General features: G+C 39.0%; 1 protein-coding gene across 1 annotated transcript in view; it reads right to left on the bottom strand.

The window, feature by feature from the left end:
• Positions 1-2,956: 2,956 nt before the first annotated feature.
• TBCEL (tubulin folding cofactor E like) overlaps positions 2,957-26,768 on the bottom strand; it is an 81,811-nt gene continuing 57,999 nt past the window's right edge. Inside the window, exon 8 of the mRNA XM_049856802.1 lies at positions 2,957-6,970. Coding sequence (XP_049712759.1) covers positions 6,652-6,970 — 319 coding nt within the window. The 3' untranslated portion in view covers positions 2,957-6,651. The remainder of the gene's footprint in view (positions 6,971-26,768) is intronic.

Genomic DNA, 26,768 nt, shown 5'->3' with positions numbered 1-26,768 from the left:
TAGATAGCCTGTCTCCTGCAATATTTATATTCTTAACAGTCTCTCTGTTGAATTTTGAGGAGGAACAATAGCAATGACAGCCTCATTCTTTCCCATAACAAAACCTTGGACAGAGGCTCCGCTGGATTATACACTTGTTTTTTTTCCCCTCTACAAACACCAATTTTAAGTTCATTTGAACACTGGTACCTCACTGATAAAGTCTAAGCTGGAACTGAGTGACCTTTGGCTGCCTACTGAAATCAAGTTTTAAGGCTCTAGAATGTACTCAGGTTAAAAACCAAATTATCAGTTTTCTTGCATATTACTGGCTCATCTATTCTTGCCAATGGCACCCATCACAAGTATCTGATACCGCATTGCAGAGGAGCAGGGAAGGCAATAGATATATACCAACCAAAATTTCACATGGATACAAACTGCAGTTTCACAATTCTAGAAATAGGATGGGGAGGAATTCCAATTTGCATTTTTAGTCATCACCCACATCAGCGATTTTGTTATGGAGCAAATCAATTTAGTAAACGAATACTGAAGAACACCTTGGTGTTTTAATGAAACATAAAGACTAACCACAAAGGTGAGTGTGGGAGAGTGGGACTTGGGGATATGGAGAACTTTAGCACCAAGTATTACAGTAGAGCCATCAAGTACATAGACTCTGCAGCCAAATTGCTTGGGTTTGAATCCTGGCTCTGCTGCCATTTACCAACGTGACTTAACCTATCTGTGCCTCAATTTCCTTATTACAACAGTGGTAACCCCACAGGGTCATTATGAAGATAAAATAGGTTTAATATATGTAAAGCATCTAGAATGGGGCCTCCCTGCTGATAATAAATGCTTTATAAATGCTTGTGATAAAGTGTTTAAAAACAACTCAAGAGCCAAAAATTGTAATCCTGGGTCCCTGGCACTGCTTAGCATAGCCAGCAACTCTACCTGCTATGTCTTTCTTTCCTCCTGGGTTACGAGTGTGCTTGTTACCCCCTTAGTATTTGGGCCTTAAAACAGAATGTAGTAAAATCGTTTGGGTGCCTAAACCATATTGATAGTATTAGACAGTGAGCAATACTCACTTTACCTATTTTAAGAGTAAAGAATTTATTTTTCTTTATTCTAGTTTGCTCTGTATGTATTAGGCTCAATTATTATTCAGGTCACTGTTTCAGTGTTTTGAAGTAAAGCTATAAAAATGCCACTGACTCTGCAGAATTATCCAAAACTTTATTAGTAAAAACCTCAAATATGGTGTTACTGTTTTCTTTGGTCCAGAGTAAGGTGGGAAGCTAGTATAGGAATATGTTTATGTATATCACATTCATATATAGGCCACCATTGGAATATTTCAATAGAGCAGTTTGTTTTTTTTTTAAAAAAAAGCTAAACATTTCTAATGTTAGTCTCAAAATTTTGAAGAAAAGACATCAACATTAGAAATTCATTATATTTTTAAGGAGATCCAAGATGATATTATTCCCTTCACTGATTAACTCAATTCTTAAACCATGGTTACAGTAAAACCTAAAAGTAGATGGAATAACTCATGTTAATATCCACAGTGACCTATATTTTAAAAGTTACCTGGTTACATCTGAATTCTGAAGCTCTAATTTTTTTTTTTAACCCTAAGTTAGATGACACAGGTAATTTCTCTTCCAGAGAAGAGATGGAGAAAGAAATGTGACTTCAAAGGTCAAGCTTCTTTTTCTACATTCATTCTAATAACTGGTGGCTACTGCAATATTTTCCAGTTGAATGGGTATGGGATGTCTTGATGTATGTCTACCTTCCAAGTACTCAGAGAAACTCTCAATGAATAGTGATTAAATAGAATTTTAGCAAAAAAGCTAAAATTATCATAATTCTTTGAAATTTATATAAGAGGTAGAAATCATCTGAAATTTAAACAGATCATGACATGTAGGCACTTCTGAAACACTGAGAAAGAAATTAATGGATTCTGTCTCCTAAATACAGAGAAAAATACCATCCTTGTACCTTAATTCTTGGTTCCTAACTGTTTACTAAGAAGTTATTGATAAGCAGGTATGGTTCAAATGTCCAAAACTCTAATTACGAAAGAAAATTATAGTTCAAAGGAAAAAAGTATCCTTTGAGTAAGAGTTGGAAAATTTTTATTTCACCAAAATGGAATTTTCAATCTTACTCAAAAAAGGGAATGCCAAATATCTCAAAATAAAGTTAAAACGTAGTACAGAGAATGTGATGGTTAATTTTATGTGTCAGCTTGGCTAGCTATATGGAGCCCTGGTGGTGTAGTAGTTAAGAGCTCATCTGCTCATCAAAAGGTCAGCTGTTGCAATCCACCAGCTGCTCCTTAGACACCCGAGGGGACAGTTCTACTGTGTTCTATAGGGTCACTATGAGTCAGAATTGGCTCGGCAGTAACGGGTTTGGTTTTGGTTTTTTTGGCTAGGTGTGGTACCTAGTTGTTTGGTTAAACACTAGTCTAGGTGTTGCTATGAAGGTATTTACATGTGATTAACATTTAAATCAGTTGATCATAAAACAGACTACCCTCCATAGTGTGGGTGGACCTCATCCAGTCAATTGAAGGCCTTAAGAGCAAAACACTGAGGTTTCCTAAGGGAGAAAGATTCTTCCTCAAGACTGCAACACGGACATCCTGCTGGAGTTTCCAGCCTGCCACCTAACTGAGGGGTTTTGGGCTTGTTAGCCCTCACAATCATGAGAGCCAATTCTTTAAAATAAATCTATTTAATACACATCCTGTTGGTTCTGTTCCTCTGGAGAACCCTAATACAGAGAGCAGGTTAGAAGTATAACATTTTGCCAACCGAAAACAGTAACACATTTCCTATGAATCTTTCTTTGGCCGTTTTCATTTCTAACTTTGGCAATATTTCTATTAAAATGGTCATACTCTTTCAGCTGAGTAAGCTATATAAAAATAAACATAAAACCTTGACTCCCACCCCAGGAAAAAAAGCAGAACACAAAGAGAAAATGGACTTGGATCTTTAATTTTTTTAAAGATTATCTATATATATATATTAATAAAAAGTGCAAAGAATAGACCTTCATGTTTAAATTATATTCTAAAATAAAATATATATATTTCCATTACCTGCAGGAGACAACTGGCAAGTAAAGAGCCTGAGAGAGTCCAGTCCCTCTCCGTCACTACAATGGACATATATTTTAAGGAAGCACCTATGAAAACAGTAGAGCGTTCAAAACACGTCTGGTAACACAGATAGCTTCTGGGTGGTCTTGAAAGCAGTTTGCATTTTCAATCTAACATGAAATGAAGGGAAAAATCAAATTCATAAACAGAAATGACATTGCTTAGAACAATCTAGTTACCTGTATTCATGTTTTACATGCCCTGGAGCCTAGCACTTCCCATGTGGCAAGCTGCAACTCGCACATGCACTGGGAAAAGCTATTGGCTGTGTGCCTCAGGTGGTGATCAGCAAGCAACCTGCTCAACAAGTGTTCTCTGTTCATAACACTGCTTTTCAGCAATATAGAGGAAACATCTGGTTAGAAACAGACTTTCACTTTTTTAAAGTAAACCTTTTAAAACACAGTATCATAGCATTCATCCCTGTCACACATAACTCAAGTTATGTTTGGGGCTTAATTTTCACTAAAAGGTCTTTAAAAAAACAAGAGGTTATTATATCTGCTGCTTTATTATGTATTTATGGCCGTGGTGGCCATAGTTTGCAGAAACAACAGAAACTTTTAATAATGAAAAAAGACGTGACTCTGGATGTTTTTTCCTTTAAAGCAATATTGAGATATTTCAACAATTCAAATCCAAAAACTGACTTTCACTGTGGCTTCAGCAGCCCACACATAGAAAAGGATCCCTTGGTTTTGATTTGGCTTTCTTTCGTTACTCTCTTCTTTTGTCATAACTGAAAAGAATGTCTATTTTAGAAAAGGCATGTTCCATACACTTTGCCTGTAGCAAACGTATCTGTAATACTGGCTATGGCAGCATTCAGCCTCTTAAACGTCAATAATATGTTCTCATTGAATCTGGACAAAGTCAATATTAAAATACAGATATGCTGTAGCCGATCAGTTATACGTAACTTTTAGACTCAAAGGCCCATGGCCCCTTCTCTCCTTTTTTTAAGCCTGCTATAAAAATAATTTTGGTTACGCGTGTCTACACAGCACCCATTTTATTTCAAAAGCAGCATCGTTACTCAGCCACCAAATGAATATACAAGCACACGTGCTCAAATAGCTTTTCTCATTCACTGCTCTTCTATAACTCTAAAAGACCTGTAATTGTATGAGATTTTTCTTAATCAAAAATTATTCGGCAATTATTAAAACCATCAAATTACAATGCTCTAAAAATACCCACGTCCACTGAATTAAATTCGAAGTTCCCCTTACATGCAACTGTATAACAAAAGAGGTATGCCTGCAGCTGATGAACACTGTGTGCTATAATAACAAAAGAAACAGGTCTCTAACAATAAAAAAGCATTTCATAAAACTTTGTCATATACAAAATATCTTATTAATTATGACCATTCCACTTATGATTAAAGCATAACATAAGTGCTTGCTCTGCCTTTTGCTGTGGGACAGTCAGGGTCATACAACTTCAAAAAATAAGAGTACATCTGTTTCCCACCCTGGCGACAGCAACGGGCTCAATTACACTGTTTCCCTCTCAAATTTCTCTGCACTCATGCGCACACACACGGAGCACCCACAGTTTGAATCTTCATGACACTGTTGCCACCACACTTTTTTCGCACTTCCAAAAATGTGTCAGGAAAATGTGATTGCAAAATAATTATTCTTGTCTACACCCAGCCTGGATCTCCATTGCTCATTTTTATGATTCTGAAAGATAAAGTCTGCAGCAGCAGGAGAACAGGCCTCATTCATCTTTCTCAAACCCTTTGGTTTCCACCTTGAATGTTACAGTGAATGTAGATTTGACTCATAGGCCTGAGTCAAAGGCTTTACAGATAATGAACCCGAAGTGCATGAAGAGAATAAACATCTGCCATTATGGCACACGAAAATAAAAAAGTAGCAATAATAAAACCAACTCCTCACACGTGAAGAATTTATGATTCACCCAAATCTTCAAAAGAAATTAGAGAATTTGTAGGGAGATGGAATCAGGTAACAAAGGTCAGAATGTCAAATGGAATCAGCTAATGATTACATTCTTTGAAAAATACTTCAGGGGCACAACTTTTGCCCCAGTTAAGCTAACTATTTTCCTCAAGTCTTTCACTGTCAACATGGTCGACCAAGAAAGATATATATTAAAGAAAGGGATTGCATCTGATAAACAAGAGAAAAGAAGAACAAACAGAAAGATTTCAGAGCAGGTAGAACCAGCTTTTGAAGAAAAAGGACTTCATGCTTTTACAAAACATTCTGAAGTTTTGATACTTACACTTTACTCACAGATTAGGCAGACATGTTTTTCTATTGGGGCAACTAAACTGAAATGTAAAACAAAAAGAATTGCTCAATTATGACACCACAAAATCCCAGGAAAGAACTGGGAATCAAAGCTCCGTTGATTAGAATTTCCCAGTTTTAATGAAAAGTGCAAGAGAGGGGGCTTCAAACTGATGATACCGACAGGAGGGCTGGTGCACTCTTCCTCCCATGTTCCCCCACTTCACTCTCTCACACACGCCACAGACAGTTTCTAAGCTAATTCCAACCCTCCTGGCACAATATCCATTACTGTATTGGATTCTCCATAAAGTCAGGCCTCTATTCCCAATAGTTTAAAGGAATGAAAAAGAAAGATACGAGGAAATATATTCTTTGAAACAAAAAAGGAACACTGGAGTCTGGAATATTACATGTTACTGAAGCAACGCTTGGTATAATATGTGAGGAACATTAAATTGAGATAGCAACATACAAAGAAATGAGATGGCTCTGTCTGTGCTTCCAGAATAACAACATGTCTTCCTGGAGCTTTGACTGTCCAGCTACTCCTCTCTAGGGTTCGAACAGAGTTATACAGGTTCTTACTGAGTACCTGAGATCAGAACCAGGTTGAGAAATGCTTAAAACACTTTAAATTCTTTCAAAAGGGAGAAATAAGAAAAGTCACCCAAGTTGAGAAATAAATTAATTATAGACAGAATAAAAGTATTAGGTAAACATGTGTTGACACAAGTCAAAAAACTGAACCAAAAGGGAAAAGGAGGGAGAGGGAAGAAAAAGGAGGAACGGGAAGAAGTGCTGGCCCTTCCTGTAGACATCCCTCATTTCCTGATTTAAATACCATAACACACCCTTCTGAGGGGATATACTATTCATGCTATTTTCACAGGTGTACCCAAATGGTAATGATAACCAAGTGTCAGACAAATCCCGTGAGCACAGTAAGAAGTCAGTGATTTCTTAGTCATTTCTTTCATAGGGACAGCGCATGGACTGGAGATCTGGCCAGTAATACTGGCTCAGCCAAAGAAATCTGTACCAGAAAATACCAAAACAGCCCCCTGCCCAACCTAGGGGAAAATTATACAAAAGCCCCCAAAACCTAAACAAAACCAACAAAAACAAACTTCTCCCTCCTAAAGAAAACCACATTGGAAACAAATGCCCTGCAAGAAGTCCTTCTATGTGTTTTTACAAGGCTGGTAGAGGTTATTTTGTTTTGGATTCCACATAAATTTTATCTCCATCCCTAATGCCAAAGGAATGCAATGCCCGAGAGCTGTACTTCATTTCTTCTGGGCCAAAGGGTGCTTCATGGTCAAAATAGTAGAGACGCATATTGCTTGTGGGCAATTGCACTAGAGTTTTTAATTGCTTCTTTAGTTCTGCAACTGTTTGGTCCAGACGAATGCTTATTTCTTCCACCTGATCATTAAAGTGGACTTCTACTTTTGCACTGCTCTGCGGTCTTAAGTCCACTTCTGCCAAAGGCTCCAACTTCCCATATTTTGTGATTAGTTCATGGTACCTAGAACGATAAAAAGGAAAACAGTTTAAACTGCTAGCACATGAATTATGGACTTCTTCATAACTATAAATACACTGCTATCCTCAATATCATTCTCATATTCTATTCTAATATTACCCCTTGCCATTATACACATGTATGTATTACTTGGATGAATATCATGACCTGATATGGTTGCCCTGTTGAAGCCACAGTAAAACCACAGTCCCACGGCTAGGGGAAGGGCTTCTCCTGAAGATGGTCACCATGACTGCTGTTAATCATTACATACGAATAGGCTTATAGAGGAAAGTAGAACCTAGAAAGGTAAGCCCTATAAAGACAATAGAGAGAAGTCAAATCTCTCCGTAAAACTTGCTTTCCTGGGTGTCAACGGCAGACATCTAAGTGCATGTTCTTCGGTAACAGGTGGGAAGACGGAAGTAGGCCAACAGTTTCCAAGCCCTGGGGGAGCTATAACTTACAAACAAGAACATCTAATTGTATGTGAGCTGCTAATCCAGCTCCTGCAGTGAACCCTTTTTTTAATGTTCCAGCTTCATTTTGGCTGCACACAAAGAATTTATGGAAAAGTCAAAGATACATTCTTATAATAAAGCGGCAAATGAGGGATACAAGTTCCTTGATTAAGATAAGAGTAAGAAACAAAAGATACCAAGAAGAAAGTAAACTATAGAGATGAAAATAAGGCCCACAAGGTCAAGCTCCCAACATGGAAAATCTTGTCTCCACTGCCAGCCTTGGAAGATCTAGGCTTGGCTTTATTGAGGAAGCTGGGGAGTTTCCTACGCACAGAGAAGGAGAAAATGCTAAAAAGATCTTGGTCAGCTTTATTATAACCAAGACATACTGAGTTAATTCAGGATCAGAGTACAACAGTCATGTACAATTATCCCCCTACCTCTCCACCTGCTCTTGGCTTTAATTCAGTTAAAACCAGTGACATAATAAGGGTGGTAGGAACATTAAAGGCATGGTAAGATGTCTGTGCTTGGGGATAGAGATAACCATTACAAGTGGAGTAATATGGTACAGCAAAAATAGCACTGGCCTTGGAGTTAGAAGATCTGAACTTCACAGTCTTAACTCTATCTTTTTTCTTTTTTTTAAATAATTTTTACTGTGCTTTAAGTGAAAGTTTACAAATCAAGTCAGTCTCTCACACAAAAACCCATATACACCTTGCTACACACTCCCAATTACTCTCCCCCTAATGAGACAGCCTGCTCTCTCCCTCCACTCTCTCTTTTCCTGTCCTTTTTGCCAGCTTCTAACCCCCTCCACCCTCTCATCTCCCCTCCAGGCAGGAGATGCCAACATAGTCTCAAGTGTCCACCTGATCCAAGAAGCTCACTCCTCACCAGCATCCCTCTCCAACCCATTGTCCAGTCCAAACCATGTCTGAAGAGTTGGCTTCGGGAATGGTTCCTGTCCTGGGCCAACAGAAGGTCTGGGGGCCATGACCTCCAGGGTCCTTCCAGTCTCAGTCAGACCATTAAGTCTGGTCTTATTAGAATTTGGGGTCTGCATCCCATTGCTCTCCTGCTCCCTCAGGGGTTCTCTGTTGTGTTCCCTGTCAGGGCAGTCATCGGTTGTAGCCGGGCACCATCTAGTTCTTCTGGCCTCAGGATGATGTAGTCGCTGGTTCATGTGGCCCTTTCTGTCTCTTGGGCTCGTAATCACCTTGTGTCCTTGGTGTTCTTCATTCTCCTTTGATCCAGGTGGGTTGAGACCAATTGATGCATCTTAAATGGCTGCTTGCTAACGTTTAAGACCCCAGATGCCACTCTTCAAAGTGGGATGCAGAATGTTTTCTTAATAGATTTTATTATGCCAACTGACTTAGATGTCCCCTGAAACCACGGTCCCCAGACCCCTGCCTCTGCTTCGCTGGCCTTCGAAGCATTCAGTTTATCCAGGAAACTTCTTTGTTTTGGTTTAGTCCAATTGTGCTGACCTCCTCTGTACTGTGTGCTGTCTTTCCCTTCACCTAAAGTAGTTCTTATCTACTATCTAATTAGTGAATACCCCTCTCCCACCCTCCCTCCCTCCGCCCTCTCGTAATCACAAAAGAATGTTTTCTTCTCAGTTTAAACTATCTCTCAAGTTCTTATAATAGTGGTCTTATACAATATTTGTCCTTTTGCAACTGACTAATTTCACTCAGTATAATGCCTTCCAGGTTCCTCCATGTTATGAAATGTTTCACAGATTCCTCACTGTTCTTTATCGATGCGTAATATTCCATTGTGTGAATATACCATAATTTATTTACCCATTTATCCGTTGATGGGCACCTTGGTTGCTTCCGTGTTTTTGCTATTGTAAACAGTGCTGCAATAAACAGCGGTGTGCATATATCTGTTCATGTAAAGGCTCTTATTTCTCTAGGATATATTCCAAGGAGTGGGATTGCTGGATCGTATGGTAGTTCTATTTCTAACTTTTTAAGGAAGCACCAAATCAATTTCCAAAGTGGTTGTACCATTTGACATTCCCACCAGCAGTGTATAAGTGTTCCAATCTCTCCACAGCCTCTCCAACATTTATTATTTTGTGTTTTTTGGATTAATGCCAGCCTTGTTGGAGTAAGATGAAATCTCACTGTAGTTCTGATCTGCATTTCTCTAATGGCTAATGATCGTGAACATTTCCTCATATATCTGTTATTAACTCTATCTTTTAATTAGCTGTGTAATTTGGCAACTCATTTAATCCTTTTAGATCTCAGTTTCCTCATTAGTAAAAGTGGGATAATAACTTCTGCCCTTCCTACCTTTATAAGACAATTATAAATTAAATAAAATAATAATGAGAGCTTCCTGGTCAGCCAAATGGCAAAGTAAGCAGCTCCAAGCTACCATCCCTTCACAGAAGCATTAAAAAACAAGCAGAAACTGTCACAGTCAACTTTGTCAGAACTCAGAAAAACAATCAAAGGTTTATAGCAACATTTCTCCAAAAAAGGTATACAAATGGCCAATAAACAAATGAAAAGATGCCCAATGCCGTTCATCATTAGGAAAATGTAAATCAAAACCGCAGTTAGATACGACTTTACACACATGAGGATGGCGATGACAAAAAAAGCAGAAACCGGCAAGTGTTGGTGAGGATGTGAAGAAACTATAACCTTCATATACTGCTGGTAGGAATGTAAAATGGTGCAACCATTGTGGAAAATGGTTTCTCAAAAAAGTTAAGCATGGAATCACCATATGATCCAGCAATTCCACTCCTAGGTATATGCCCAAAAGAACTGAAAACAGGAACTCAAACAGACACTAGTATGCCAATGTTCATTGCAGCATGATGCACGATAGCCAAAAGGTGAAAACAGCCCAAGTGTCTATCAACAGATGAATAGATAAATGTGATGTATATGTATGATGGAATATTATTCAGACATAAAAAGGAATGAAGTTTTGATACATGCTACAACATGGATGAACCTTGAAAAGATTATGTTAAGGGAAATAAGTCAGACACAAAAGGATTAATACTGTATGATTCCACTCATATGAAATATCTAGAATAGGCAAATACATACAGAAACAAAGTAGATTAGAAGTTACCAGGGGCTGGGGCAAGGAAGGAACAGAGAGTTATTGCTTAGTTATTGTGGAGTTTCTATTTGGGGTGATGAAAAAGTTTTAGAAATAGGCAGTGGTGATGGTAACCACCAATGGGAAATACCACTGTGACCGTAATTAATGCCACTGAACTGTAAACCTTAAAATGGTTGAAATGGCAATTTTTTGTTACATAATTTTACCATAATAAACAAAAAATTAGAAATGATAATGAGTAAGGATTTTGCAAATTCTAAGTTCATATACAAATAAGAAATATTAACATTATATTCCTGCTATTCTGGATCTTACACTATTAAAACATATAAAGCACACCCCTTAGAAAATATAAGATTGAAATCTACCTAGGTGGGACTTCTTGGAAAAGGTGATGGTATCATGAAACAGATTATAAAATCTTCTTCTCCCAAGACTTTAGCCAAAAATAGTGTTTTGTGAAAGGGTAAATAAACCACCAGTTTATTTTTTAAAAGGTTGTGGCAGTAGCCAACAAAAGAAGGGGGCATCACCTTCCACCACAACCTTTTAAAAGGAACTGAAAGCTCTGCACTAGGTAGAGTTCAGCTAAGTGAGGATCCTTGCCCAACCCCCAGAAGCCAAAATAAAGAAGGCGAGGAGACAAAATCCTGAGCATACTGACTAATACCTCCCAATCAGAAGAGCACGGGCTGATGGGGTAAGGGGTCAGCCAGGAGAGACATTGAGGAAAAGCCTTGAGGGCCAAGAACCTCTACTTCGCACTGCCAGGGTGCCAGGATCTTAGCAAAGGCGAACAAAACAAAAAAGCCAAACAAACAAAATTACCAGGGCTTGAAACTTCCCAAGCTGAAAAGGAAATGATTCAAAGTCCAAGGGTATCTTTCCCTAACCCTATCTACTAGTGTATGCCCTGAAATAAGTGAAGACTCTGTGGGGCAGTTCTACTCTGTCCTATAGGGTCGCTATGAGTCGGAATAGACTCGACGGCACTACTTTTTTTTGTTGTTGTTTTTTAGGTTATAATAATTTAACAAAATCTCAGAAAAAAAACAGCAGAACCCAGGTGGTCAAATATGAGCTGAACCCAACTCCGGAGATGCTCTCCCTTCGTATTACAGAAAAGTGGGCAGAACCCTGGCTCTCAAGCTTGGACTAGGAGGAAAAGAAGAACCAATGGCAAAGTGATCAAAGAGAAGTTGTCCATACTACATTTCAGCAAAGAAATGTCTGGGGAGAGGAACCCACTTTTTAAGAATAAGCAGGAAGAAAAGACACAGAATGGTAGCTAAGCAAAAAGAATTAAGGAAAGGAGCACAATAAGCAAAAGGCCGAGGCAGAACTCAATCTGAAAAAAGGAAATGGAAATGCTCCACAAATGCGTTAAGTTATCGAAATTAGTAAGTGCATGAATATATAATAAAACAAAAGCTCAAAGACAAATGATAAAGAGCAGAGTGAGATAAAAGGGGAGACTGCAGAGCTGATAAAACAAACCAAGGAGTAAAACATCACCATTACTGACCAAACAGATGAGAAAGCATGACTCAAGGATGTTATACCTAGCTAAGTTTTGTTCAGGAATAAATCTGACAAGCAGATATTCCAAAAGAAGAAAGAACTCAGGGAATAGAGCACCTGTGAATCCTTAAAAATAAAAGCAGCTACTTAGCAAAGAATTAGCTGTGAGCTCTGAATCTAGTAAAATGTAAAACTAAACAACTATGACTCTATTTAAAAAAATGTGTATTATATATTCTTATAAAAGTAAAAGTAATATAACCAATAAAAATCAGGAGGTGTGAGCAAAAGAAGTCTTCACAACAGGGAGTTGATCAATACTATCTAAAATTGAAACTCTGAATTAAAAAATAAAAACTTTGATGTCAAAGCATTCTTCATGATCTTTTTTTCTCAGTCCTAGGAAAAGTTCTCTTAGGAGCTAATTTGAAGAAATATTTATATGAAGTTCAGTGTTGCTTTAGTTTTTTCTTCATATTAAATTCAAGTAAAATTACATTTAATTGTTTAAAATAGCACAAAAACCAAAAGCCAAATTCATCAAGTCAATTCCAACTCATAGCGACCTTGTAAGACAGAGTAGAACTGCCTCACAGTGTTTCCAAGGCCTTAACTCTTTACAGAAGCAGAATGCCACGTCTTTCTCCTGAGGAGTGACTGGTGAGTTTGAACTGCCAACCTTTTGGTTATCAGCCAAGCACTTAACCACTGCACCACCAGGGCTTCTATTAAAATAGCATAAATGCTATATATTGTATAATTCCATTTTTATAAAATTAATACCTTCATCTATCCATCTATCTACCTATCTTGCTTCCTCCCCTCCTGCCAACCTATCTACCTATGTAAGTCCCTCTCTCTCTCTCCTTCCCTCCCTACTTATGTATCCACTTATCTACAGCTGTCTGGAATGATGAGTCACTAATTAATTATGCTGCTTTTTTTTCTTTTGGATGGTGGAATTCTGATTTGTTGCTCTCTTCCATGCACTTTTCTGTATGCTTTAATATTTTTAATAGTGAACTTGTATCATGTTTTATAAAATAATAGAGTCATTGTCTTAAAAAAATCACCTAGGTGAATGCCTGGTTCTCTGATATCAAGCTATTACTGATACATCCACTGAAAGATCAGTGGACACGTACACCTGAAGACCTCAGGCCTGACAGCTAATCAGAAGATCTGAGCACAACTTAACAGCTTCACTGACAGCAATCATATGCATCTCTCCTGCGGTATGATGGCACACTAATGGAAGCTTATAGGTGACATGATCTTTTCTGCAGTTGTGCGTGGCATAGTGCTGCTAAGCATCCCGAAGATTAGAGTCTAAATACTTCTGAGATGACTAATAGTGATGTATACTGATTCACAGTTGCAGTCTCACTTACTTGCAAGATGACTGAGAGAAATGAAGGATGTTAACGGTGGTCACAGGGTTATAAAATCATTATTACCAGTGGCCCAAAGTCATTGTAACATTTTTAATCTTATAATACTAATGGCATAATCCTAAACTCATTTATACTAAGACATTATAACCATCTGAATTGATCTTAAACATGTGGGCACACAAAGCTATGACCCACATGCAGCCACTAGCCTATTTGCTACAAATAGTCAAGTCTATCTACATAGTGGGAACCCTGGTGGCATAGTGGTTAAGTGCTATAGCTGTTAACCAAGAGACTGGCAGTTCAAATCTGCCAGGCGCTCCTTGGAAACTCTATGGGGCAGTTCTATGCTGTCCTACAGGGTCACTATGAGTCGGAACCGACTCACGAAGGCAGTGGGTTTGGTTTTTTTTTTTTTTTTTTTGGTTTTTATCTACAGAGTATACAACCTACAAATTGGGATACTCTAAGGTCCCCATTTTCTCAAAATCAACACGTCCAAAAATAATTCATCGCCACTCTCCGGCCATCTTCTCTTCGTCTTCCTTACCTCAGTAAATGGCACCAGAAACCACCCAGGTATCCTAGCCAGAAACTGGAGACTCACCCTTAATTCTGTCCTATCTCTCCTCCCCTCTCATTTAATCAAGTACCATGTCCCATTAATTCCTCCTCCTAAATATGAATCTCTCTGTATCTCTCTTGCCTATTTGCCTTGTAAATTCAAGACACTACCATTAATAATCTGGAGAGCTACAGCTTTCTGTGGATGCAAAAGCTAGATGAGCTCCCTCAACATCTGTTCCAACCTCTTTCTGGTATGCCTTCCTGTACTGCAAAAACTCGGGAGCTGAGCCTTCCTGTACTGCAAAAACTCGGGAGCTGAGCCTTCCTGTACTGCAAAAACTCGGGAGCTGAAATCTACATTGCCCACACTCCCTTGCAAATGAGATTTTGCTTCTATCAGGCACATTCAATCAGACTTGGGAAAGAAGTAGTGGATCTAGCAGACATGGTGTGGGAATAGTTTGGGTACAGGCTTCCTAATTACAGACTGCAGTTCAGGCAGTGTGTTCCCGGAGCCAGCAGTCCTGCCAGCAGCTTGCTGATCTCCAGATCATGGCTAAGGTGGTGTGTGTGATCCAGCCCCAGGGACAGCAGCTTCCTGATTCTTCCCTTAGAATCTGGCAGAGATGGGCCAGTCCCCCTGTACTGTTCTAGAGCTAAGCCTGGGGAGGCAGCCTAAGCCTGCTCCTCCAATACTTTCAAAGGTTTTGTAAGTAACTAATACCCTGTATTAAACCTCTTCTTAAAATAGCTAGAGTAGCTCCCGTTATCTGTAAAAGAATCCCAAATAATATTCTCTCAATTGGATTTCCATGACTTCAGAGTGGCCCCGGGCCATCCTTTGTCTATTGTACAGCCAGAGTGATTGCTGCACAGATTTGATCACATCACTTCTCTACTGAAAATCACACAATACCGACAACAAAGCCTTAACTCTTAAACATGATCGCCACAGGCAGAATTTTGGCTTCATGACCTTTGTCCCCTAGTATTATTCTCAAGATTATTTTAGGCGGCACAGCCAACCTTAAAATAGGGAGGTTATCTGGGTGGGCCAAGTCTAATCACACAGCAATTAAAAGTAGAGCTTCTCCCGCTGGAGGTAGAAGAGGAAGTCAGAGAGATTAAGAGCAAGGGAAGAACTTGCTGCGCCCACTGCTGGCTCAAAGATGGAGGGGGCCACATAAAGAATATGAGAAGCAACAGAATTCTGCTACCACCGTGAATGAGCATGCAAGATGATCCTTTTCCAGAGCCTCCAGTAAGGAACACAGCCCCATTGACACCTTCATTTCAGCCTTGTGAGAAAGACCCTAAGCAGAGAGCCCAGCTGAGTCATGCTGTTCCCAGACTCAACCCACAGACACTGTGAGATAATACACAGATGTTGTTTTAAGCCACTAACAAATACAGCAGCGATAGGAAATGAATACAGTGATATAAAAGGCCCTTCGTGATCTGCTTCCTTCATAACTCTCCAACCTCACCTCACTTTGTGCCATCACCATTATCACTTTCTGCATCTCCCTTCCCACTGTTTAAATCTCAAAATTGACACTTTTGTCAGTATTTGGTGGCTGTTATTTATCAAAGGCCAGCAGACTTTTGTATAGGGGTAAGATTCTGGATATGGGCTATAACAAATATTCACTCTTCATTATATACAAACGAAAAACAGTATTTGGGCTGTGACTCACTATATACCCTGGGTGAGTTCCTGCAAAAGCTACATAAATAAAAATCATGATTTCAGCATAATCTGTTTACTCCCAATTTTCTTATTTTGGATTATCTTCACACAGGGTAAATCAGTAAACACAAGAAATCTTAATTTTACAAAACTCCCAGTAAATTCTGGAAACCAATTTCTACCTAGTCTCCCAGCTTAGCTTATTCACTATTCAAAACTCAATTCAAACTGGACTCTGTTTGCATACATTGTATTATCTGAGCTTTCTTAGCACCAGTCCCAATGGCTGCCCCAAGCTACAGTCTTAAAAGGTAATGACTAAGTATTCTTCTCAATTTATATTCTATTGATCAATTCCTTTATCTAATTTTTAACAATATTTAAAATTTATAAGCCTCATTTCTATTCTAAAGTAGGCAAAATGCTACAAACCTACCTTGGAATATATTATTGACAGAGATGTATTGCAATCATCAAGTGCTAAAATGTAATATATACTATATTTGTGTTTGGGGGTCCTCTAGCCCATTCTACCATGACCTTCTAACAGAAAACAACCACATCATAGGTGAAACAAATGTTACTACACATGGTTAACTGAGAGTGATAAACGGAAGCCAAATGCTAGCCACAGCCCCATGAAGAGCTCCACCCACAGACAAACTAATATTTGCTCCTCCTCCCCCCTCTTCCCTTCTCTATTAAATAAAAACACTCACAGAGTGAAAAGCTTTTACTTTAAGGGTCTCTGAATCACTAGCAGTTAGAAATCAGGCCTGTGACAGAGCGGGGTTGAAGGTGGTACTAACAAACGGGACTGGAGAATGAAGCATCTCCAGTGGTGTTAGGCTAGCTCTACTCCATGCAGACATAAGCAATCCTTCACACCCGCGGGGTGCCTGGGCTATGGCACACCTGCCTCGGGTGGCATACAAGCAGACTGTAGTGGCACGGTGATCAGGTTTGGGACACATACGCGCCTTGCTCCTTACTGCCCATCCTCACCCTTTATTCCCAAGGTACCTGGGAGCATTTCTTCAATCACAATTCAGTCATGAGTCTGTGATTACAGAACAAATGAAAACCTGGCGAACTATCTCAAAAAGACTTTAGGTTCCTGCCAGGAATTTTAGCCTGAGGGGAATTCATGACAATACCTGGAACTCAAAGATGGATAGAGACAAAAGGTTAATTCAATTTAAACCATTCTCAGCTCTGAGTAGCCTCATAAACTGTACTAAGGGTACAAACAATAAATACGGTACATAATTTTCTGGAAGCTGGAAAATTACAGTCTATAATCAGGGGCTTTTCTTCCAGTGGCAGAGAGCATCTGCCTTTGGACTTCATGTCTCCAAATCCTTATAAAAGCAACAACTCACAATCTCAAGGTGCGTCCTAGAGAGAAATGATGGAATTTACATTTTCTGCAGCTGCCTGTATCACACTGAGATTGTAGGTATCCAGGAGGTGTCCCATCTATCCCTCACAACTGCCTAAAGGTGTATTCACAGGTGGCCTATGGCAGTAGTCTTAACCCTATCAATTCTGTCAATCTGTTGCTCCCCAAATGCAGACCTATACAATCAATCGGAGTCTTTAAATAAAGCTATCTTACTCCAAAAGAAACCCCTATTAAATAAAAACTACCATCAAATGGGGAAAAGACAGTATTTTTAACATGGTGCTGGCAAAACTGGATGTCCATCTGCAAAAAATGAAACAGGACCCAGACCTCACACCATATACAAAAACTAACTCAAAATGGATTAAATATAAAGCCAAAAACTATGAAATTCATAGAAGAAAAAATACTATCAACGCTAGCGGCCCTAATACACAGCATTAACAGGGTACAAACCACAGCCAACAACATATGAGCTCCAGAGGATAAGCTAGATAACTGGGATTTTCATAAACATTAAATACTTATGCTCATCAAAAGACTTCATCAAAACAGTAAAACGAGAACCTACAGACTGGGAAAAAATTTTTGGCTATTACAAATCAGACAAAGGTCTAATCTCTAAAATCTACAAGAAAATCCAATACCTCTACAACATAAAGACAAATACTCCAGTAAAAAAAAAAAAAATGGGCAAAGGAAATGAATAGACACTTCACCAAAGAAGACATTCAAGTGACTAATAGACACACGAGGAAATGCTCACGATCTCTAGCCCAAACAGAGAAATGCAAATCAAAACCACAATGAGATACCATCTCACCCCGGCATTATCAGCACGAATCAATAAAACAGGAAATAACAAATGTTGGCGAGGCTGAGGGGAGATGGGAAGTCTTATGCACTGCTGGTGGGAATGCAAAATGATACACCCATTTTGGAAAGCGATATGGTGCTTCCTTAGAAAACTAGAAATAGAAATACCATATGATCTAGTAATTCCACTCCTACGAATATACCCTAGAGAAGTAAGAGTCGTCACAAGAATAGATATGCTCAACCATGTTCAGTGCAGCATTGTCCACAATAGCAAAAAGATGGAAACAACTTAGATGCCTATCAACAGATGAATGGATAAACTGTGGTACATACACACAACAGAGTATTATGCAACGATAAAGAACAATGATGAATCTGTGAAGCATCTCATAACATCAATGAATCTGGAGGGCATTATGCTGAGTGAAATAAATCAATTCACAAAAGGACAAATATTGTAGGAGACCACCACGTAAAAACTCATGAAAAGGTTTACAGACAAAAAGAAATAATCTTTGATGGTTACAAGGGAGGGGAGGGGTGGGGATGGAAAAACACTAACTAGATAATAGATAACAGACAAAGATAACAGATAAGGGGAAACTTTGGTGAGTACACAACACTGGGGAAGCCAGCACAACCTGTACAAGGTAAGGTCATGGTAGCTCCACAGACACATCCAAACTCCCTGAGGGACCGAATTGCTGAGCTGACAGCTACAGGGACCATGGTCGTGGGGGAACATCTAGCTGAATTAACATAACATAGTTTATAAAGAATATGTTCTACATTCTACTTTGGTGAGTAGCATCTGGGGTCTTAAAAGCCTGTGAGTGGCCATCGAGGATACTACACTGGTCTCACCCCTTCAGGAGCAAGGAATAATAATAAAAACTAAAGATACAAGGGAAAGATTGGTCCAAAGGATTAATGGGCCACTTCTACCAAGGTCTCTACCAGACTGAGTCCAGTACAACTAGATGGTGCCCAGCTACCACCGACTGCTCTCACAAGGATCACAATAGAGGGTCCCAGACAGAGCTGGAGAAAAATGTAGAACAAAATTTTAACTCAAAAAAAAAAAAAAGACCAAACTTGCTGGCCTGACAGAGACTAAAGAAAACCCTGAGAGCATGGCCCCCAGGCACCCTTTCAGCTCAGTAACGAGGTCACTCCTCAGGTTCACCCTTCAGCCAAAGATTGAACAGGCCCATGGAACAAACAAGACTAAAGGGGCACACCAGCCCTAGGACAGGGACTGGAAGGCAGGAGGGAACAGGAAAGCTGGCAATAGGGAACCCAGTGTTGAGAAGAGCGTGTGTCGACATATCGTGGGGTTAAACACTATTAGGAATAAAAAAAAAAGAGATGAATCTATAGTAATTTTTTTAATCACAAGGACCCTTCATTATAGCAGTGAAGATCTACCATTTAATGCAAAAGGCAAGTGTACAGAGTACACTTTGTGATCATTTGTATATAAAAATTATACACTGAATAGCAACGGAAACTATTAACAAGAAATTAGTTTTCAGGGGTTTCAAGGGGCCAAATATCTGAGTGGCTACAAAAGATATGCATGAGATGACTTAATTTTTGGTCTACACCCTTTTTAAGTTTTCCATGTGAGACTATTACCTAGTCTAAACGAAAATTAAATATAATAAAATAATGAAAAAACTAAAACACCTATCCCCAAGTCATAAGAACACTATGAATGACTGTAAATTTTTAGACTTAAATGAAACAGTTAATTTAACAGAAAAATTTAAATTACCAACCCTATTCATTTTATGAAGCTAGTACAACCTTTATAACAAAATCAGAAAAGATCAGTAGAAAATAAGTTTACTGGTCAATTTTACATATGAAAATAGATGGAAACAGTCCAAATAACATTATAAAACTAAATTCTACAGTGTTTATAAGAAAACTTAATACTTCATGATCAAGTTCAATCTATTCCAGGAATGCAAATATCTGAAGATTTATCATTAAAATTCAGATTAACAGAAGAAAAATACATGCTTATCTCAACTGATCCGGAAAGAACATCCTATAACATTCAATGTTCAATCATGATTTAAAAAAAAAAACAAAAACTCTTAGAAAAACGGGAATAGAAAAGAGCTACCTTACCCTGATGGATGGCATCTATCAAAAACCTACAACAAAAGTCATACTTCAAATCCAAGTACTTCACATTGGAACTTTAGAAGCACCCCCTTTAAAGTCAGAAACAAGATAAAGATGTCCTCTTTTACTGTTCCTTTTAAACATTACACTGGAGATCCTACCCAACAGAAAGATAAAAAACATGTAAAAATTCTTTGCAGATACGCCTGTCTACTAGACTGCCAAAAAAAGTAAAGATTAACTACGACACACATCAGTAAAAAGGATGGACACACAACCCACAGCCATAATCAACAGCATTCCGATACAGCAACAAACAATTAGAAAGCAGTAACAGAAAAAAAAAATGCTATTTAAGATAGCAACAAAATGTATTAGGTGCCTGGAAATAAATCTAACACAGATATGCAAGGTCTTTCTGAGAAAACTAGAAAACAATATTAAAAGACATAAAAGATACCCCGAATTAAATGGAAAGGTAGTCTATGTTCACAGATAAGAAGATATTGTGAACCTGAGTGTTTATTATATTCTCAGTATTTTTCAGTACTTCTTTTAATTCTAAAAAACAAAAAAGATAATACTGGCCCCCTGCACTGGCCGAAACAACAGTTCAGACACCAAAGACAGTTCCTCCCAAGAACATGATTTGGGAGGGCGACTCGACGGCACTGGGTTCTGGGTGGTTCTCATTCTCTCTTTCCTTTGCAGGTACATTCAAATTCTCATATATAACTCCAATCAAGATTAGGAAGGTAGCCTATCTTCTGCTGGGCTGGGAAAGTAGCAAGAAGTCAAAATAGAGTCCAAGGTAACTGGAATGACAAAGGCTGCAAGTCCCAGGGGGAGCTCACGTTTCACAGCCTCTCCATGGCTCACCCAGGAGAACACCCCTTTTGTTTCTCATCAGACCCAGGGCTTAATGCGAGTAGTGCTGTGTCACTGCCCTTGTCAGAGGATGATGGAGCCCAGCAATATGGAGAACCCCAGGAGACTCATGTCAAACGGAGGAATGTTTCTTCACAACAGCAGGTCCTCTGTGTGGAAGGAACATGAGGTAACGGACACAGCGCACTAGCATTTCTCCAGCATCTGAGACAAAATAAGCCTTCATTGAGGTGGTGTCCAAATACAGGCTGCTGCCCTGCTCTCACAATAACAGGAAGATACAATCAGCTCTATTTAGAAAAAGCCATTAGTCTTAAGCAGGAAAAAACATATTCTCCGTATTTTAAAAAGCATACCTCTAACGACCATCAAATAAGCATAGGAGGAATTCCTAATATAATCCTTTACATCATAAATAAGGATTTCCTAGGACATGGTTTAGGGGTTTCTTGGGACAAAAAGAAAGTAAGGCACTACAGGAGAGTAAAGGCAAAGAAAAGCCTTTAAGAAAACCTCTGTGGCTTTGCCACCCTATCTCTGACAATAACAGCACCTCCTCCATCTACCAAATACTTGTTTACTGAAGCTATGCCTGTTACAAGCCCTCTTTATGAAAAGCAAAATGTTAAAGAGTGAAAAAATGAGACCCCAAATCAATGAATTCACTTCCCCCCACTGTACTCAAAAACAGGAGACCAGTAAACCCCAAAAGATACATGATATGTTGATTTCTGAAAGAAAAGTGGCTTGGTTTTGTTCTTCCCCCCACCCCTCTCTGTCTTTAAAACTAAACAGAGGAGGACTGTGTATTAGTTAAGTATTAAATAAGCAATGCAAATTCAGTATCTCACAGGAAACGGAGAGATGAAGCAAACACAAAATAAAAGAAAAACTGGTAACTATACAATGTGGACAGACATCTGATAAAGGGTAAGGCAAAAATAATAAATATGTGCACGATTCATAAATGTGGAGGTTTCTTTCTCTCTAAATGATATTAATATTGTTGTTAGTTGCCGTCAAGTTGATTCTGAGTCGTGGCGACCCCATGTATGCAGAATAGAACTGTGCTGCATAGGGTTTTCAAGGCTATCACCTTTCGGAAGCAGATCACCAGGCCTGTCTTCCGAAGTGCTTCTGGGTGGGTTCAAATGACCAACGTTTTGGTTAGTGGTCAAGTGCTGAACTGTTTGTGTCACCAGGGACTCCTGATATTTATCTATATAAAATTTAAAAACACCTGTTGCTGTTGAGTATTCCAACTCATAATGACCCTATAGGACAGAACAGAACTGCCCCATAGGGTTTCCAAGGCTGTAAATCTTTATGGAAACAGACTGCCACATCTTCCTCCCGTGGAGGGGCTGGTGGGTTTGAACCACCAAGCCTTCAGTTAGCAGCAAGTGCTTTAACCACTGTACCACCAGGGCTCCTCCGATATTTATATACCCCTAGAGAAATCAAGGTTGTTCATATTAGAAAAAAGCAGAACTCCATAATGTGTTTTCTGAGGACCACTTAAAATTTTATAGTGAAATTCAGCACCTCTCAAAATAGACACAAGCAATCTCCAAAACACACAACCTCCTTTACTAAAGTCGCAGTTTTAACTAGGTCTCTGGGTCTCTCTCAGTTTCGTCTTCTAAATACAATCTGACCATGTAACCTCCTCACTTGAAACATCTGTGTTTCCATGATTTCCCACTGTCAACAAGATAAAGTCCAGGTCTTTCAGTATGCCGTACCTAGCTTCTACCTTCCTCCCCAGCATTACCTGCCATGACGTCCCACTTTCCACTTTACACCTAGTCATAGCAAACTGTTGTTGCTCATTGCACATAAAGAGCTATTTAATACCTTCGTGCCTTTACTTCCCATGTACTCACATCTGTCGGGAATCTTCTCTTCTCACCTTCACCGGATTAATGCAAGTGTTTTCTAGGAAGTACCCTCTCTTCCAGCAGAGCTAAGTACTCCTTCACGCTCCCAGAGCAAAATGTAAAGAGTTAATGATTTTATTGGACACTTACTACATTGTGAGGCATTGCTTTAGGAACTGAGGATATAGCAAGGTACAAAACAGAAAAAGCCCCCACTTTTTTTTTTAATTGTGGTGAAGAGACACACACCAAAACATTTGCCAACACAGCTTCCACGTTTGCAATTTGATGGTCCCTGCTCTTTGAGAACTTATAGTCCAGTGTGGGGAAGACAGCATGCAAGACATGTAAGTCAGGTATTCCTAAGTGATGAGAAAAATAAAAGTAGGTTAAGAGGACTAAAGGTATTTTAGATAATATGGGCAGGGTGTTACAGAGGGAAAGAGTCAAGCAGATAACTTGGTACGCTCCAAAGAGAGGATAAAAATACAAGGCCTGAGGTGACAGCATGATTGATGTGTTTGAGGGATGGAGTAACGTCATCTATATGATTCAAGTTTTTATAAACTTGAGTTTTTATAAACTGGCAGTTATGCAGAAAATAGACTACAGGAAAAAAAAAAGGAGAGAGTGAATTCTGAGAGGCAAGTTAGGAAGCTGCTATAATAATACAGGTGACAGCTGACGGAGGCTTGGACTAATGTGAATGGTAAGAAGCAGTTGTATTCTCTCTTTTTTTAAAGTAGAACTGATAGAGATAACAGATGGACTATGTATGAGGTGTGGGAGAAAGAAATCAAGGATGACTCCCAAGTTTTTGTTCTCAGCAACTGAAGAATGGAGATGGGAGAAATCTGGAGAACAGATTTGGCAGGTGGGGTAAGGGAGGGGATCAAAAGTTCAGTTTTGGACATGTTAAATTTAGACATCCAGGCAGAGATATCAAGTAGGCGGTTTAAAATTTTAAAAAATACTAGTCTGGAATTTAGGGGCAGATCAGAGCTGGAAGTAAAAGTTTGGCAGCTATCAGAAATCAAAGGCAGCTAACGCTGCAGGACTAATGAAAAGTATCTAGGGTACGAGTATAGGGGAAAAGAAGTCCAAGGACTACGTCCAGGTGTAACTCAATTTTTAGAGGTTGGGAACATGAGTAGAATCCGGCAAAGAAACGTATCTCTAGCTTAGCCCACATGGCAAGCTTCTTGAGAGCAGGCATTACTTTTTTGTCTTTTTATCTGTAGCTTCTGGCACAGTGCCTCCTGGTTCATAGTCGGTATCAAGTAAATGAATTAAACTGTCCTTTGAAACCCAGCTAGAATGTAGAGTTATTTCCTAGAAGTTCTCCAGATAAGACACGACAGTCTAATAACGGAAACATGACCAGCCCAGCGAGGACATCTTTTCAGCCACCTGCAGCATACACTGAGCTTATTTTGAAACACCACACCACTGTTGCTCAAGCCACTAAGAGACAAGGCACAGTTGAAAGCTTTGGAAGAAAAGAGTCTATTGACTGCAAAGGCAAATACTATGACATTTAAAGGCCAGGAATCGGAAAACAGCAACTTTTCATCTTCTGTTGTTTCACATAGTAAAAAAACATGAAACACATGGCCGATTGCTCAGTTTTTTGTGTTAGTCCATTACTACCATAAGTGGTCATAGTAGAATAGCTAAGCTTCTGGCTCTGCCAATCAGTGGAAGATAATAAAAAGCATAATTGAGTACCTGTGAGAAATCATAAAACTCTTAATAAGAATGCTTCCCTTCAGTCCCCTAAACATTTTTATTCTGTTCATCATAAAAAATTCAAACAATTCAGGTAACTGGAGCCAGCATTTTATTCCTGGATAAGAAAACAGAATAAGGGAATCTCTGCATTATCTTTAAAGTCTTACGCTCCCAAAATGGCTCATCACATGGCACCAGATGTGCATGAATAATCCAACTGACTTACAAAGTAATGTTGCTGCCATCAAGGGCATTCAGCTGATCGTTATGACTCTGTGCTCATGTCTGCAAAGACATTTTAGCTAACTTACTCGTGTCTAAGTTGAGTAGAGCTATCTCATGTTTAACCGACACAGACAGAAGAATGAAGGCAGAGGGAAAGTTCAGGGAACCAAACAAAGTGAGGTTGTGGCACAAGCTGGAATTTGTAGGAAAATCAAGTTAATCACTGATAAAAACTCCAGGGTCAAATGAAAAGGAACGTTTTTCTCCAAATAAATGAACCCTTTCATCCTACTTAGAGACTAAAGCTCAAACGTGACCCTGTATGAAATGCTGAATTATCCAGAGAGTTAAACTTTCACCTTTTACTAACTATGCATTGTTCTCTATTCATTGGTTTTTTTTAGGGACAGATTATGCATATAATTTGAAGAACAAAGAGAGGATAAGAATATTACTAATCTCCTGTTTACATATCACTATTCTTAATTCCTAATGAATGCATTTTAATACAAATTCCTCTGCTTTTGTTCACCACCACCTCCTGCTATTACAGTTCTTTTTAAGTGTCTAACAGTTCCTGGTACATCATGAGGGATCAAAAACTACCTGCTGAATAAATGGAGATTTCACCAGAGAACTTTTAAGAAAAACTCTTGGAAACAGATACTATAGTGGATACATGATCACAGTATCTAAATACCCTTCTGATTTGGGAGAAACTTCAACTAGTTGAACAAGAACCATGTCCTACCACAGAAGCTGAAGAGGAGTAGATACTCTCTTCTCCCCTCCCTGGAAGCTAGATCATGGGAAGGTGACCTAAGCATGTCTAAACATAACTGGTACTTTAAATCTTGAGGAGTAACGCAAAGGCATAAGGTCTAACAGAGATATTTCACAGCAGATATAGGGGACTCGAGTCCAAAGGCATGGCTGTAAATGTCTGAGAACAATGAGGTCCAGCATCTTGGGATGACTGTCGAATGACTGGTGTCAGAAGCACATTGTTTGTATAGTGAGATACAGAAATCTTGGCTTATGTCTTGCTTCCCATAAATCCTTCCCAAGCCTAATTCTCTAATCTTCGTGTCAGTTCTGTGAGCTCCACACACTAAATCCCTCTCCTTCTTAAATTAGCCAAAGTTGACTTGCACTAAGAAAATTGTTACCAGGGAGTAGTTGTAGGCAGTAGTCTCTCAGGTAATAAGGACATTTTGGGATTGGTTTCTGCTCTAGTTGGGGTCAGTGATATCATGTTAGTGTTCATGGAAGGGATTTTGCAAGTCCATGACTTGGTACAGTGAAAAAACTAATAACCTAAGGTCACTAGGAATGAAGTGTCTATTGAAGAAGATGCTCTGGGTGATTGAGAGACTGCTGCCAAGAAAGGAACAAAATGTAGGACATGAAGAATTCAAGACCATGGGAGTACAGCATTGACTTATTCTAAGGGCACAAGATCATTTAAATAAAGAGAATATGAGACACAGGCCAAAGCCTACGTATTTTTAAGAGAAGCACTTTTTTTCTCCTACAACAGAACTGAGGTAGCTAACAAACAAACAAACAAACAAACAAACCAAACACACAGGTTTAATGCTCCAAGTTTACAGAATTACAAGTCAGTTAAATTTGCACCCTTACTGCAACTCTTATATTAAAGTTGGGCACTGATTGGAAAAAAAAAAATTATTGGAATAGGGATATACGAGAGAATTCTGAGGGCTTAGTCATACCCTGAGTCCCTAACCCTCACTTAACCCTCTCCTCCCCTTACTAGCTGAAATAGCCCCTCCTCTCTTGTCTAGTGAGACTGGTTTTATCTTGCTGGAAAAGGAACTAATCGCTGTGCCTGAGGGAATTACCTTGTAAGAGCAAACTAGTTCCCTATTTACCTCACCCTTGCACACATACACCCTGCTCCACTAGCATTATACCATAGCATGCTCTGTGGGGTTCAATAACAAACATAC

The sequence above is a fragment of the Elephas maximus genome, chromosome 17 (assembly GCF_024166365.1).
Source record: "Elephas maximus indicus isolate mEleMax1 chromosome 17, mEleMax1 primary haplotype, whole genome shotgun sequence".
NCBI lineage: Eukaryota > Metazoa > Chordata > Mammalia > Proboscidea > Elephantidae > Elephas > Elephas maximus.
Note: the sequence above shows the minus strand (reverse complement) of the source record. Positions and strands in the feature narration are given on the sequence as shown.